This window comes from Ornithodoros turicata, chromosome 2 (assembly GCF_037126465.1).
Source record: "Ornithodoros turicata isolate Travis chromosome 2, ASM3712646v1, whole genome shotgun sequence".
Lineage (NCBI taxonomy): Eukaryota > Metazoa > Arthropoda > Arachnida > Ixodida > Argasidae > Ornithodoros > Ornithodoros turicata.
The window spans coordinates 67,721,312-67,736,009 of NC_088202.1; the positions used below are offsets into that span (position 1 = coordinate 67,721,312).

The 14,698-nt window shown below is 45.4% G+C and overlaps 1 protein-coding gene across 1 annotated transcript; it reads left to right on the forward strand.

The window, feature by feature from the left end:
- The first annotated feature begins 1,062 nt into the window (after positions 1-1,062).
- On the forward strand, positions 1,063-7,528 carry LOC135383666 (uncharacterized). Its single transcript, XM_064613041.1, has 2 exons — positions 1,063-1,120; positions 5,946-7,528. Exon 2 carries the CDS (start codon positions 6,012-6,014, stop codon positions 6,741-6,743), a length of 732 nt encoding a protein of 243 aa, XP_064469111.1. The 5' UTR covers positions 1,063-1,120; positions 5,946-6,011; the 3' UTR covers positions 6,744-7,528.
- The last annotated feature ends 7,170 nt before the right edge of the window (positions 7,529-14,698 follow it).

Here is a 14,698-nt window from a genome sequence, read left to right on the forward strand (position 1 = left end):
TGCGCCATAAAAATCCTAATCATCATCATCATCATCATCAAACTGAGATACCTTCCATTCCGGTTATGCGATTTTGAATATTCAAAGAAATGCAAATACGTTCCCCCTCGGCGTGGTAGTGAAAGGATGATCCGAGTCGTCTACTTCAGAGCAGAAGTGTGCAATACTACAGCTGCGCCGTACAGGTGGTTCGCTAGTATAAAATAGTCATTTCAATTAGCCATCCCCGTTGAAAGTGCCATTACGGGCTAAAACACGTGTCTTCAGGATCCGGCTTCATTTAATTTCACTTTATTTCCCGCTATGTCGCAGTAAAGCATAATGGAGGTGTGCCTGCCAAAAAACAACGAGAGGTGCTTGACTAGGGCAACACCCTGTTACACCTACGAAGGTAGTTGCCTCAGGACAGGAGCCGCTGATATTTCGAACAGAGACTGTTCTTCTCTCTGAAGAATAGCCTCTGTTCGAAATATCGGCGGCTCCTGTCCTGAGGCAACTCCCTTCGTATTTCTGTACCGGTTCGCTGGATTTCTACTCATCTACCCCCTTACACTTGTGTCCCATCAGCAGCACATTTGATAGCAAATCTATACACATGGTAACGCAGTTACACAAAAATCTAAACAAGCACAGATATAGAATACCGTGAAGGTGCAATGGAAATACAAAGCACATTGACAGACTTAATAGGAAATATACATATATAGGCTAGACACTTGTGCGGTAGTCAGACAAGGAATAAAATTGCTCTAAAATCAGAAAAGCATTACGAAATTTACATGGTGACATGAAGAAAATATCTGCACAGGAGTTGAAGAAAGTATTCAAAACGTTCGGCAACGTCGTAAACTTACGTCATCCCAATGTACGCGTCTCACATTTGTATTCTGCCAAAACATTTCTTTTTGTTCATACGTCGTGACAGCATCATGAAATTAATGTCTAGCTTTGAAAAGTACAACGTCAAAATGTGCGCAATCTGCTGTCGGTCATGCAACATTGCTCCTTCAAGGTCAGTTCCAGTCTCCTCACAATAACGGCTGCCATACCTCCAACGTTGGACGGAGATCGCAGGCCGTGAAGTTGCGGGGCGATGAAGAGGCAGACGCTACAGCTCATGGTGAGGTCAAGTATTATTCGAGAACCCGAAAATGTCGATTTTTTGCGGTTTCTTTTCGAAAATTCGTTTACGCGGGTAGCAGTGATGGTCAGTACTTGAAGTACCAAATACTCAAGTAGTACTTTAAGTACATTTCTGTGTACTTGTACTTTACTTTAAGTACATTTTAAATCGTGTACTTTGTACTGGACTTAAAGTACTTTTTTGAGTACTTTCCCATCAAGTACTCAAGTACCCAAATTTGGGCTCTGACAAAAAATCACAAAAGAGTATCAAAAATGCACCCTACTAAAAGCGCTAAAATGACAACACGAAGACGAAAACACGCAGATAGGGCTATATATCTGAGTTTTCGTCTTCTTGCATTATTTTAGAGCTTCTAGTGAAATGCAGTACCAAAATCCCCAGTATTACATTTTACCAAAACGGATTATTGTGCTTTTAAAGAGCATATTTGTTGAAGCAAATCTATTGTTGGGAGGCTTGAAATGTTGAAAAAGTATGAACTCTTCTATGATTGAGTAAAATGAATGGAATGGAAAGACACGCACACATTATGACACTGCAACCGGCAGCACAATGACTTGGTCAATTGTCATTTCAGCTCTCCCAATGCAAGGTTCTATGCTTTTTTTTATATTGTTTCCTTCATTGGCAATTAATAATCAATTTATATCACAATGTGTGATTGCATTACACGATGAACACTATGAAAGACACACATGCTTTCATTTTTACATTTTGCATTTTTTTAATTGGTCATATGGATTACATTGCTGCATATCACAGTCGTATAAAAATGAAGGCTTACATCGTGTTTCATCCTCTTTAATTTTCTTCATATTCTTTTTTAAACATTTCAAAAAGCAGCAAGGAATTCCCAGAAATGTATAATCTCGGTTGGCTTGTACTTTTTTCCTCTGAAATTATCTAGCCTCCTATACCCGAAGATTAGTACCGGAACACCACACTAGGCGGGTGATCTTGGATCAGTCATCGTATAATACTATTTTGCATAATCACAGCACAGCTGACTGATTACCTCTCTACATGTAACTGCAAATTATAACATCTGATTAACACTTAACCTATAGGACTTTATGGTTTCAGTGCATTTGTCAAGAATGCTTACTAAAGTTTTGCCAATAGAGCAAGACACAGATACTAAACAGGGATACGCAAAGTGATACAAATTAAATTGGCGATCTACTTGATGAGTACTTGAAGTACCTTGCCTAGTACTTTGTACTTTACTTGAAGTACGTTTAGAATTGGGTACTTTGTACTGCACTTGAAGTACGAATGACACAAGGCCCTTGGTACCTTACTTTAAGTATAATTTTGAGGTACTTTGCCCATCACTGGCGGGTAGTGTTCACCGAAAAACACCGACGGCGTGTTTTGCGTACAAAATATTGATTGTACAAAAGGTTGATTCATGATTGTTAGTCCGCAGTGGCACAATGAGAGTGTTCGGTTTACTTTTTCGCATTTGTGCAATCCAAATTCTATCCTATATCCTCCTTATACATACTTATGCACTTGCACTGCACACACTATGAACACTTAAGTGCATACTTATGCACTTGCACTGCACACACTATGAACACTTAAGTGCATACTTATGCACTCGCGGCAGAGACTAGAGTCACTAAATAGGGGTACAGAGTATCGCATTCCTTTTCCGCGCCGGAGCCGCAGTTCGGCGTCCGCGATTGGGCCCGATCGTGTCACGTGGTTTCTCCTTCCAAGAACGCGTTGTCCACGTTGGGTCACCTCCATCCAAAACAGGTTTCCTTGGTTGCGAGCTGGATTGACTGCGCGCTGTTCTTGGGTGCAGAAAGGAGAGATTGGCATCCCATTGCTAGGCGACGCAGCGGCGCCGGACGCAAGATGGCGGACTCACTCGCCGCCGTGGCTCAGTGTCGCTACTCTTGTCCCTATTTAGTGACTCTAGTAGAGACTGGAACGCTCTTTTAGGCCCCTGAGCTTTACCCCCCCCCCCCCCCACCCGGAAAGCAAAAGGAAACAAATCAGGAAAGGCTACTACGTGCATTCATGGGGAAAACAAGCGACTGAAGGAAACAAAACAAGAAGTCACAAAATAATCTATGGGCAAAAGCTGAGGCTGCACAATGAAGTGTGTTTGAGAGCAAGAGGCGAACGACGTATGCGACTAGGAGGGATGAGAGCTTGGCCTCAGCTTTTTAAAGGGGTTGCGACAGATGGCCCCATGTTATGCTAGGTAAATGTACGGGACGTTTGTTCGGATTGATGTTAATCTACAGGGTGTCCCACAAAGCGGCAGAATTCGCCATGCTCTTCATGTTGGTGGGGTAAATGAGTGACCTCTACTTGGCAAATTTCCGAGTTCACTTCGCAAAAATTTACATAATTAAGCATAGGTTACATGACATGCACATCAGGAGGTGGCAAAAACCAAGTAAGAACAAATGCCGCTGACCGCATGATTCTAGGTAGCTAAGTTTTTGTTTTATTATTAGAATTCAATGACATGTTTTCTTGGACACCCTGTATACTAGAAGCAGGCTACCCCAAAGCAGTCGTATGCGGCCTGCGTGGTTCCTCCATGGTTCAATGCGGCCCGCAGACACGGATGAGTTCGGCAACCCTGGTGTACACACACATACACACATACAAAAAGAAGAAGAAAGAATGATCGGATATCGCCATGGTGATGGGAATATTGGGGAAACGTTACCTTAGGCTATTGGCAGTACTTTGTCGAAGGCGAAGTACAACGTCACCTCGGGTGTTCATACAAATCTACGTACGGATCTATGGCCGTCCGTGTGGGACAAAAGAAAAGCGCAGGTGCCAGGAACCATCCTTCAAGATTGTCAACGACAGCACAAATGTACATTATTGTGCCGTCGGGAACACCATGGTCAACGTCCATGCTGCGCTATGGGAGCATGCACGCTTTCGAAGACCTGCAAGCGTATTACCCGCGTACCGTGCTCGCACCTAGGTACTCTCAAATTTGCGTTGTGCGTGCACCACAACATTCGTAGCAGATGCGCATGAAGATGAAGGATGAGGCCACGTATCTGGCAAGTATGGACAAAATGGGAGGTGTGGGTTCCGAAGAATGCTAAAAAAAATGCCGTTTTTTTAGCCGTTATGGACATTTGCCGCTCCTGTGGCAAAAGTGGGCTCCGTTTAGTTGTACAAACTCAGCACCAAAATGTAGAGATCTCCCTCCTCTACGAAGTGACGCCTTTCTCATTTTCCGAACTTCTACGGAAGCGCCACAGTGCAGATGGGCGGCGAGTTTACGAATTCCTACGCTTCTGTGCGTCATTGAAAGATACTGCATTAGGTGATAGGTTCAGGGAGAGAATCAGAGCGCAGCATGCATGCGCTGATGAAAAATAACAGCTTAAAGCCGCCGTGCCGGAAAATTGAACGTCTCTTAGTAGTAGTATTGTAACGTAGTCGTTCTATCTTCCAGGTTCTTTCTCGAGTACTACGGCATCCAGAAGGAAAACATTTGCTCTTCCATTACAAGATATATTTTTAATACAAATAATCGGTAATGATTTCCCGATGACTGTGCCTGAGTTGTGACGCAGTCACCCGAATGATTATTTCACAAGTTCGGGCATACAAGAAAATGTTCTTGATTCTTGCGAGGATGATAATGCAACTTCAGATGCGATATCAGGGGAAACAAAACTCTGCGTGGGTAGAGCTGAAGCACAATGTGTCAGTGAACCACGGAAAACAAAAATGTTTCCGGGACAACGCAGAAGGGTACTCGTTACTAGGCTGCAGCGAAGCGTCGCCCCCATATGCCGCACAACACCGCCAAGTTTACTGTAAGGACCTTCGAAAAAATGAACGTAGATTGTCCTGACACTTACTATCAAAGTCTGCTGCGAATTTCCTTGTTCAACACCAACAGCAACAACAACAACAAACAAAAAAATGTGCCCGTTGTTAGCCCTTTCATTAGCACCACCACCTCCACGTTCCTTGATATTTTTCACGTTGTGGGCCGTCTGCGAATGTCCCCATTATTATTGCTGCTTTCTGAGTGGACAGACGCTGTGTCGCGTGATTTCTCAAACATTTTCTCTAACCTCCCTCAAGGTATACAGGCCATGCTATGCTCCATAGTGCCGAGCATACAATTCTGCGCGCGAAGCCCACTTCCCTCACTCCAGCTCTGGCACGCTAGCGGACAACCTCTACCCCGGTGATTCTTATCTCGAACGTTCCGCAAGAAACCTTGTTCTCTTTATGCAGGAGGCGGGTCTGGCTCAAGGAACCCTCTGGCCCTTTGCACTGCACGATGGGCTCTCGCACCCTCTAGCATCTCCACCCTTCATCTTCCATCCGTTTTTTTGTTATAATCGTGACGCTGCGCACTTCTGTGTGGCCAACAATTGCGACCCAATTGAGACATTACCGCACCAACCTTTTCTTTGTCTCATGCGCGGAGGCGTACTGTCATACCGTATACTGAGCGCTTTTCTGCATTCTGTTCATTTGGCTGTACCCAAACTCAGGGATATGTTGCCAACACCAATTAAATCCTACTTCCTCAACGAAGACAAACCAAAAAGAGCATGTTGCTTAAAAAATAATGTAAACATACTCAAAGACGGCTAAGGAACACGCGGATAGAACACGCTTGTCCTGTGTGTGTCCTGTCCGTATGTTCTGTTGAATACTATGTTGAAGTCGACGACTCAGTGCCCGCACGCCCACGCGACTGCTCACGCTTATTCATTCTTCTCCTGAGCACCATCCAATAAACATCCTCACCTACTTGCTCTCCCTGTACTCTATTCCAAAGTGGTGCCGGGACCAGGATCGAGAACGCATCAAGTATTGACCGGGAAGACTACAGGGAGCTTGAACGATGGACCGTACTCAGCTGAGCAAAAAGCGCAAGATTCTACGGAACCAGGTGACGACGATCCAGAACGATTTTGACCGACGAACGCCGGATGAAGAACACCAGGACATCACCGAATTGGCAGCACGCATCGACAGGCTACAAAGCCTCAACGTCTCTCTCAAAGAAGTCGACAGCCAGATTGAGCCTCTTCTTACTGAAGATGAGTTTCACCAGGAGTTCACGAAGCAGCTGGATTATCAAAACAGAGTGGAAATGACCCTCTTCATGGCAAGGGCCCACGTCGACGCTCGTAGATGTGCAATGACCACCTCTGATATCCCTCCGATCGCACATCCACATGGAGGTGCCTCCCCTGCGCGTGTATTTACCGTTGCAGCACCACAAACGCAAGCCGCTGTCCGCCTTCCCAAACTAGAAATGATGAAGTTCGACGGCAAGCGATGTCATTGGCAGCAATTTTGGAGCAAATTCAATGTGACTATCCACACTAATGGATCCCTCCCTCAGAGCAGCAAGATGCAGTACCTAATGGCTGCACTACAAGGGGAAGCTGCGAACGCCGTGGAAGGCCTACAGTTGACTCCTGGCACTTACGAATCTGCCATCGAGATTCTCCGCAATCGTTTCGGCAACGATAACCTCCTAATCCAAGAACACCTCAAAAGCCTGGCGGATATCGAACCCGTACGTACGCTCGAGCCGACATTTCTACGACTTACGGAGGCCATATGACACAGTCCAGCAGGCTCACATTCGAGGACTGAACTGCCTTGGCACTACTACAGAGTCTTACTGGTCTATGCTGTACCCGATCTTGCTGAGATCTCTTCCGATGGATATGGCATTGCAATTTAACCGTGCACTTACCGAGAAAACGTCATCGACCGCTGCGACATCGACCGCTTCGACATCAGCCTCTACAGGCACATCGTTTCACAACAACGCGTTGAAGTTACTACTGATATTACTAGGAAACGAAGTAAGGTACCGCGAAGAACTCACCCAGCGTACCTTTCAATCTCCACCCGAACATGACCCCACAAAGACGCCGGAGTTTCGCAAGTTTAAACCGGCGAATGGTCGTCCAGTGGTCATATTGCAAAACATGGTCAAGGCAGGCAAGGGAAATGAACGCTGCCTCCTTTGCAAGATGACAAGGCATGCGATAGCAGATTGTACAAGCGCAAAGTCTCTTGCCTAAAAGAAACACACATTAGCAGAGCAACGCCGATGCTTCAAATGTTGCAAGCCGAGTCACGCTGCAAGACATTGCAGAAGCCGTCCGAAATGCCACAAATGTGCCGGTCACAACGCAACGACGATGTGCGACCCAGAATATAAGCCTCCGTCATCTGCCCCTGCTCCTGGAACGTCCGCGACAGTCACTCTGAAGACCACAGTTAATTGCTCTCCCTGTACCGTATTCCAAAGTCGACGCCTCAGCCCGACGACTCAGCGCCTGCACGCCCATGCGACTGCTCACGCTTATTCATTCTTCTCCTGAGCACTATCCAATAAACATCGTCACCTACTTGCTCTCCCTGTACTGTATTCCAAATATTCCTTAGCGTTCGTTCAATGGTTTCCTCAATGAAGGTGGGGACTACACTGACAAGTGGATATGGGCATTTTTCTCCTGATATTCCGATGACGAAAATACTCAAGTGGTCCTGAGTTGCACCTTCTCTTTTGCAAGCACCTATTGATAATTCTCAGTTGTCTCGCGACGTAAACACTCAATTATAATAAATTATATTGATAATTGTCAATTGTTAAGCCCGTGATCGAGGAAGCAGGCCTTACTTACCTCCCAAACTTTTCGAGAAAAACGTCAGGAATGAGTTCAGTCAGCGCATCCTTTTACGGCTACACCGTGAATGGTACTCTGAAGGAGGTGCGTGTTTGCGCACAGAATCAGTTGAAGCAAGCGTTTGACACGGTCTACAGCCGCTCATTCGAGTGCCTCACCATGTAATGAGAATTTGAAACAAACAAGCAGAAACAACTAGAGACATCCCAGCAGCGAACTGTTCACAAACAGACATTTCGAGGGGAGCCTGCGTAATACCCGATCAAGTTTGCTCTCTTCAGTACACGGTGGGTATTCATGTACGATTCCTGTACACACATTATACAGATTCAGCGTGTATGCGACATCCATGCCAAAGGCGCCGTCGTGACTGTTCAAAATAATCTTGTTCGCTGGCATGTCTGAGCCGTGTAGAAGATACGCAGTCGGTTGCATCACGGAGATTTCGCTACTTAGAAGCGTTGCCATGGCGGTTAATCGACAACTTTTCCTACTCAAATGGAAAGTAAGAATGGCGTGCTGCTAATGGACGATATCTGTCCAGAACTGAAATAGAATAAACCCAACGCTGATGACCGCTTTTCTGAGGCCACGGGAGCCGGTGCCGTTTAGGGTATAGCGATGGATCCGTGCTAGACTTTCAGCTTGCTTGCACGCAGGTTCTAGTTAACTGCATCCTCCACGAAAGAGAGGCAAGAAGAAGGAGTAAACGAGAAACAGTATACACACGAGCGCATGAGACTTCGATTAGGAAATAATCGTCAGTAGGTGCATGTCCTTGTAAAAAAACAGGGACACAGTGATATAACTGCTTGATTAACGTACGTGGGCTTTTGACGCACTGATATGAAATAGATTAACTAGATTTATTCATTGAAGTATGTGAGCCATCGAAAAAGCCGGACAGTGGCGGGAATCGAACCACACATCTCTCGATTGCCGGTCGAGCCAGATGCCGCTGCCTCGTACTTGTTTTTATGTATGTGTGTGTATGATAATAATTGTAGATGTAGGAGAGAATGGAGGGTGACTGAGCACTCCTCAATGCCACAGTGCAAGCCAGTGAATTACAATGCAGGAAAAAAGGCATTAAAGAAACAAATAAATGATACTACACGTGTTTGAAATTCAAATTTACAGATTAACATGGCTTCTATGGCTGCACGCAGAGAAACAGATACTCATGGAACGATGCGGCAGCACCAGAGGACACGTGTTTCGCCGTGTTTGCGGCTCGTCAGCCCTGGGTAGCTGCGCATTGTTCCGAATTGGCAAACCAGGGGTCACTCAGCGTGCGATATACATCTAGGAGGGTGACAGAGCACTCCTCAATGCCACAGTGCAAGCCAGTGAATTACAATGCAGGAAAAAAGTCATTAAAGAAACAAATAAATGATACTACACGTGTTTGAAATTCAAACTTACAGATTAACATGGCTTCTATGGCTGCACGCAGAGAAATAGATATTCATGGAACGATGCGGCAGCTACCCAGTTTCTGTTTCTGTGCGTGCAGCCATAGAAGCCATGTTAATCTGTAAGTTTGAATTTCAAACAGGGTGACGAACCGAACCCGAACCCTAACCGAAAACCGTACCCGAACCGTTATTTTTGCCGGAACCGAACCTGAACCCGAACCGAAATTTTCATGACACTGCTGAACTTGAACCGGAGCAGAACCGTAAAAAATAATAGCGGTAACCGGTTCGCAACAAAACGGTTCGGACATAAAATAAGTCAGCATAAGAGTTCCTCTCTATCCCCGAACGAAGGCACATTGGTATCATCATCACGCGCCTATATCATGGATTTCAGAAATTTTCACCTAGCAGTCAGACGACGACGTATAGTAAGTATACTTTCAGTGTCTTTTTAACACGTTGAAGCGCAGTTGTCCTTGTGAGCGCCGCGGCTAGCGCCCCACGCACGCGGTGATGCGGCGTCTACTCTTCAGAGACGAGGTGCCATCACTCTTAGAAATGGGCTTCACCGCATAGCACGCTCCTAGCCAACCACCATCTCGAATGATATCGTTATCTGCCCTGATTTGTTGAAAACCGGAGGCGTACGCCTTTTTTGTGACAATTATGAACAGCATAAGTGTCACAAAAAGGCGTATGCCTCCCGTTTTAATCTGTAATTTAAGTTCTTAATCTGTAATTTTGAATTTCAAACACGTCTAGTGTCATTTACTTTTTTCTTTCTTGGCTTTTTCCCCTCATTATAATACACTGGCTTGCATTGTGGCGTTGAGGAGTGCTCAGTCACCCTCCCAGGTGTACATCGCTCGCTGAGGGGGCTTAATCGCTCCATTGTCGTTACGGTCGTTACAAGCTAACGAGTGGCGGGAAATTCAAAAAGGCGGGCGGGAAATTTGAAAAGGTGGGCACGTGATCAAACACGTGCACGGCGCTCTTCGCACGATACGTGAAGGCCGTGGTACACGTCACGCGTAATGTGTCACGTGCCCACCTTTTTGAATTTCCCGCCACTCGTTAGCTTGTAACGACCGAAACGACGATGAAGCGATTAAGCCCACGCGATTGCCAGTTCCGAACGATGCTCAGCTACCCAGAGCTGACGAGCGCAAACACGGCGAAATACGTGTCATCTGGTGCTGTCGCATCGTTCCATGAGTATCTGTTTCTCTGCGTGCAGTCATAGAAGCCATCTTAATCTGTAATTTTGAATTTCAAACACGTGTAGTGTCACTTATTTGTTTCTTTAATGGCTTTTTTTTTTCATTATAATACACTGGCTTGCACTGTGGCATTGAGGAGCGCTCAGTCACCCTCCCAGGTGTATATCGCTCGCTGAGTGACCCCTGGTTTGCAAATTCCGAACGATGCGCAGCTATCCAGAGCTAACACGAGCCGCAAACACGGCAAAACACGTGTCTTCTGGTGCTGTCGCGTCGTTCCATGAGTATCTGTTTCTGTGCGTGCAGCCATAGAAGCCATCTTAATCTGTGATTTTGAATTTCAAACACGTCTAGTGTCATTTACTTGTGTCTCTAATGACTTTTTTCTCTCATTATAATACACTGGCTTGCACTTTGGCATCTCTAATGACTTTTTTCTCTCATTATAATACACTGGCTTGCACTTTGGCATTGAGGAGTGCTCAGTCACCCTCCCAGGTGTATATCGCTCGCTGAGCGACCCCTGGTTTGCCAATTCCGAACGATGCGCAGCTACCTAGAGCTGACGAGCCGCAAACACGGCGAAACACGTGTCTTCTGGTGCTGTCGCATCGTTCCATGAGTATCTGTTTCTCTGCGTGCAGCCATAGAAGCCATCTTAATCTATAATTTTGAATTTCAAACACGTCTAGTATCATTTACTTGTTTCTTTAATGGCTTTTTTCCCCTCATTACCCTCAGGGCCCCATGCATCTATAGGCTACCGCCGTCATCGATATCCCTCCGGGTATCCGTCCGGGTTGCCGCTCTCGATCACGTCTCGATGACTCCAAACTGTTTCCTTCCTTTCGTTCCTTCATGTGTCCGCTGTCGCTTCTCGTATCAGTCATTTCGTCCTGCCGGACACAGCTCTTCCCCTTTTCTCGGTATGATAAGCGCTGATATGTAGCGGCGATGCGCTAAGCTCTTTGCAAGCGAAAAAACAAAACAAAGATCGTGAAACATTAATTCTGTGAGGCTAAGTGAGGGTGAAAATATCAATATCACCGTCGCTCTTTTGCCGATCACGTGAAGTGCGCAATAGACGGCAGAACTGAAGTAATTAGGTCTCTGGCACGCGCTTCGATTACTTTCGTGCTTCGTCAGTGGTTCGAGCGCATCATGAGAAGATCATACTTTAATATTACAATTGCAATGAGCTCCCTAAAGTCAATATTTAAAAATTTTATTAAAATATCTCTGTTATTTATCCCCTTAATTGAGCAAAAAATTGGTTTTCTAGTAGCAGCCTCGTCGGGTAATCCAATGACAAAAAAAAAAAAAAAAGAAAACGCCAGTGAAACCGCCTTATAGCGTACATGTACACAAAATACAAGAAAGTATTTGCTAGCCTTCACAAATAACAAACATCACAACGTAGCTCTTACCGTGGGGAATGCGCCGTGCGGTGCCAAGAAGCACACAATACCGCAAGGGTGTTGGTGGTGCTGGCAGCGTGGCCAACTTTCTAGTTTGCATGTTCCGCTTGGCGGCATGTGTAGACAGCGTCATGACCGTAAATAACGATGCGATTTGAGAAGAGGGTTGAAGATGACGAAGGCGAGGGGGTCTCATTACTAGTCCCGTTTTACAACGCAAGCTGTCCCTTATCTGTAAGCATCTTTCAGTCATTTCCTTTCAGGGTTCACAAGACGGGGATTGGGTTAAAGGAGCACTGAGCTGGCCCTCTTTTTCGTTCTCGTTTTCCTTTCTGCTGCGTCGTGTTCTACAACGAATAAAATGAGCTCGTGCGAAAAAAGAATAAGTGCGGGTGACCTGGAGCGTGTGGGCGATGCCTCTGTTCCGCACAACTTTCAAAAATCCTCCACTCTTGTAAAGAGCGTGTCGGAGAATGAGGGAACGTCGTGACGTAGCGTAGTCCTCTAGCACGTGACTCGTGACGTATACCGCCGCACCTCGAGCGGGTATAGGCAGCGCTTTAGCTTTAAGATGTCATGCGAGGATCGTGTGGATTGTCCGCTGCTGTTATTTCTCCAACTGTTTTTGTAAATTTCATTGCGCATTGACAATAAATACACCGCACAGCGAAAATATTTTGCGTGGGGGATCCTGATAATAATCTGTGGCTTAATAGATGAGACAGGGTTTCGAGCCATGTTAAATGTCACCACATTGCTTCTTTAAGGTCCGCTGTACTCGATAACGATAGCACCTGATTCTGAAAGGGATGGGGATAGGCTGCACCATTTTTGTGGAGTCGACGCTACACTTGTAAGTGCACCGCATAACACGCTCTGAGCTCACGATTGCCACGAATGATATGGTTATGGCTTCTGATTCAAAGGAATAGGGCGTATCCGCCTTTTTTGTCAATTTTTATTATGATAATTGACACAAAAGGCCTGCACCCACTCCCTCTCTCTATTCCACTCAGAAGCGATAACCCTATCATTCATGGCAATTGTAGGCGCATGCGGTGAAGTTCTTTGTTTACACCGTAGGCGGAGAAATATGCCGAGTGTCTGACAAAAACACACACAGACACATTTTGCGTTCTGAGGTTCGCGTTGTGATGTTCGACACACGCGCGTAATGTATACGCTCGCACCAGTGGACACACAGGAGAGCCTCGAATGCGATAAACTCCAATCGGTGATACTTTGGTGGCTGAGCCTACACGCCACGAATCCGTTGCTATACAGGGTGGTTTTCTTTTTATTCGTTACAGAATCTTTATAAAAAAACTGGCACATCAAAATATATGCCGTTTACTACAAGATTACTAATCACTTAAAACCCATTAATGGACTCCTTATAATTAGGGGATTTCGCGCAAAAGCGATGTAGGAGAGCGGGAGACATTCCTCGGTGGAAGCCATTCCATGTTTAAAAAACCCTTAAACGCGCACATGTGTTGAAATATCCATCGGTGAATTTCGCTTTGCAAGTAAGTCGAAATAAGAACCACGCCTTTCGTGCGCCGAAATGAAGCGATCTCGGGTCGGGGAGCCGTCTATCTGGCAAACAGATTAGCTCCTGCACCTTCTTATTGTTAGCTATATATCATTAGCTCCTACGTGGATTGACTGTCGCTCATTCTGCGTTCGAAAAGTCCGTAGTTTGTGTTTCGGCTCCTTTGCATAGCGAAATTCTACACACGTGCGCGTTTAATGGTTTTTGAAACACGGAATGCCTTTCAATGAGGAATATCTCACGTTCTGTTCTGTTATCTCGCTTTCGCGCGAAATCCCCTAATTAAAGACTTAATTAATGAATTTTAGGTAATTAGTGATCGTGTAATTACATACTTTCTTCGAGAGAATGTTCGCCTGGCCATACAACACAACTGCAAAGACGGTACCTAGTTTGCTCTGCTCGTTTTTTAAAATAAAAAGTATGTAACAAATACAAAAAAAAAACACCCTGTCTATTGCTCGAATCCTCGATAATTTTATTCTTGAACATTGCCCAAGCGGAACTATTTCTTAGTATGGTCCGACGAAAATCCTCTTGACATACTACTCGTCCGAATTTTAGAATCGCACTGAACTGAACGTCTGTGTGAGTCACTTAAATGCATGTCACAACCCCGCGTATTAGTTTCAGTCATACTATAAGAGGGATAAGTTTAGTGAACGCCTCTCGTATTGTGCATGGTAGACGTCACACTTGGTTTCTTTGGTTACATTGCAGTCGTTATGGTCGAGGTCTCTATTTAATATGTCGGTGCGGTTTGAATCTGAATGGTGCCGTCAGGTTGCGCGCACTGCATGGGCGAGCGCCGCTTTGCAAAATTGTTCGCTCTATTTAAAAGTGAGTCCGCGGAGAAACAGTGTATGTTAGCTTAGTTCCATTTTTCGTGGTTTACGCCGACGTCGCAAGTTCAATTGGTTTCCTGAATGAGATATGGCAATTCGATTATCCAGAAATATGTTGAGGCAATTTTGCACTAAGTTTGCTGGGAGACAATGGTGCGCTGAATGTTTGTTCTAGGAAGCCTAAATTTCTTTCACAGCCATCATCATTTGAGTGTACTGTAGGGGACACAGCTGTCTAAAATCAGCACTCCGTGGTTTATCTCACCTCGAATCTCCAGGTGTTGTAAGATTGTTTCTTTCGAGTAATAAACACGTGCAATACATGGTCCACCTTCAAATACAATATTGGCGCAACACTTTCAAGCGCAACAGAGGTAATATGGGACGGCGAAGTAATGACAGGCGATTTTAACTCACC

Bases quoted from the DNA above. Each gene is read 5' to 3' on its own strand.
- LOC135383666 (XM_064613041.1), top strand. From the start codon at position 6,012: ATGGACCGTACTCAGCTGAGCAAAAAGCGCAAGATTCTACGGAACCAG.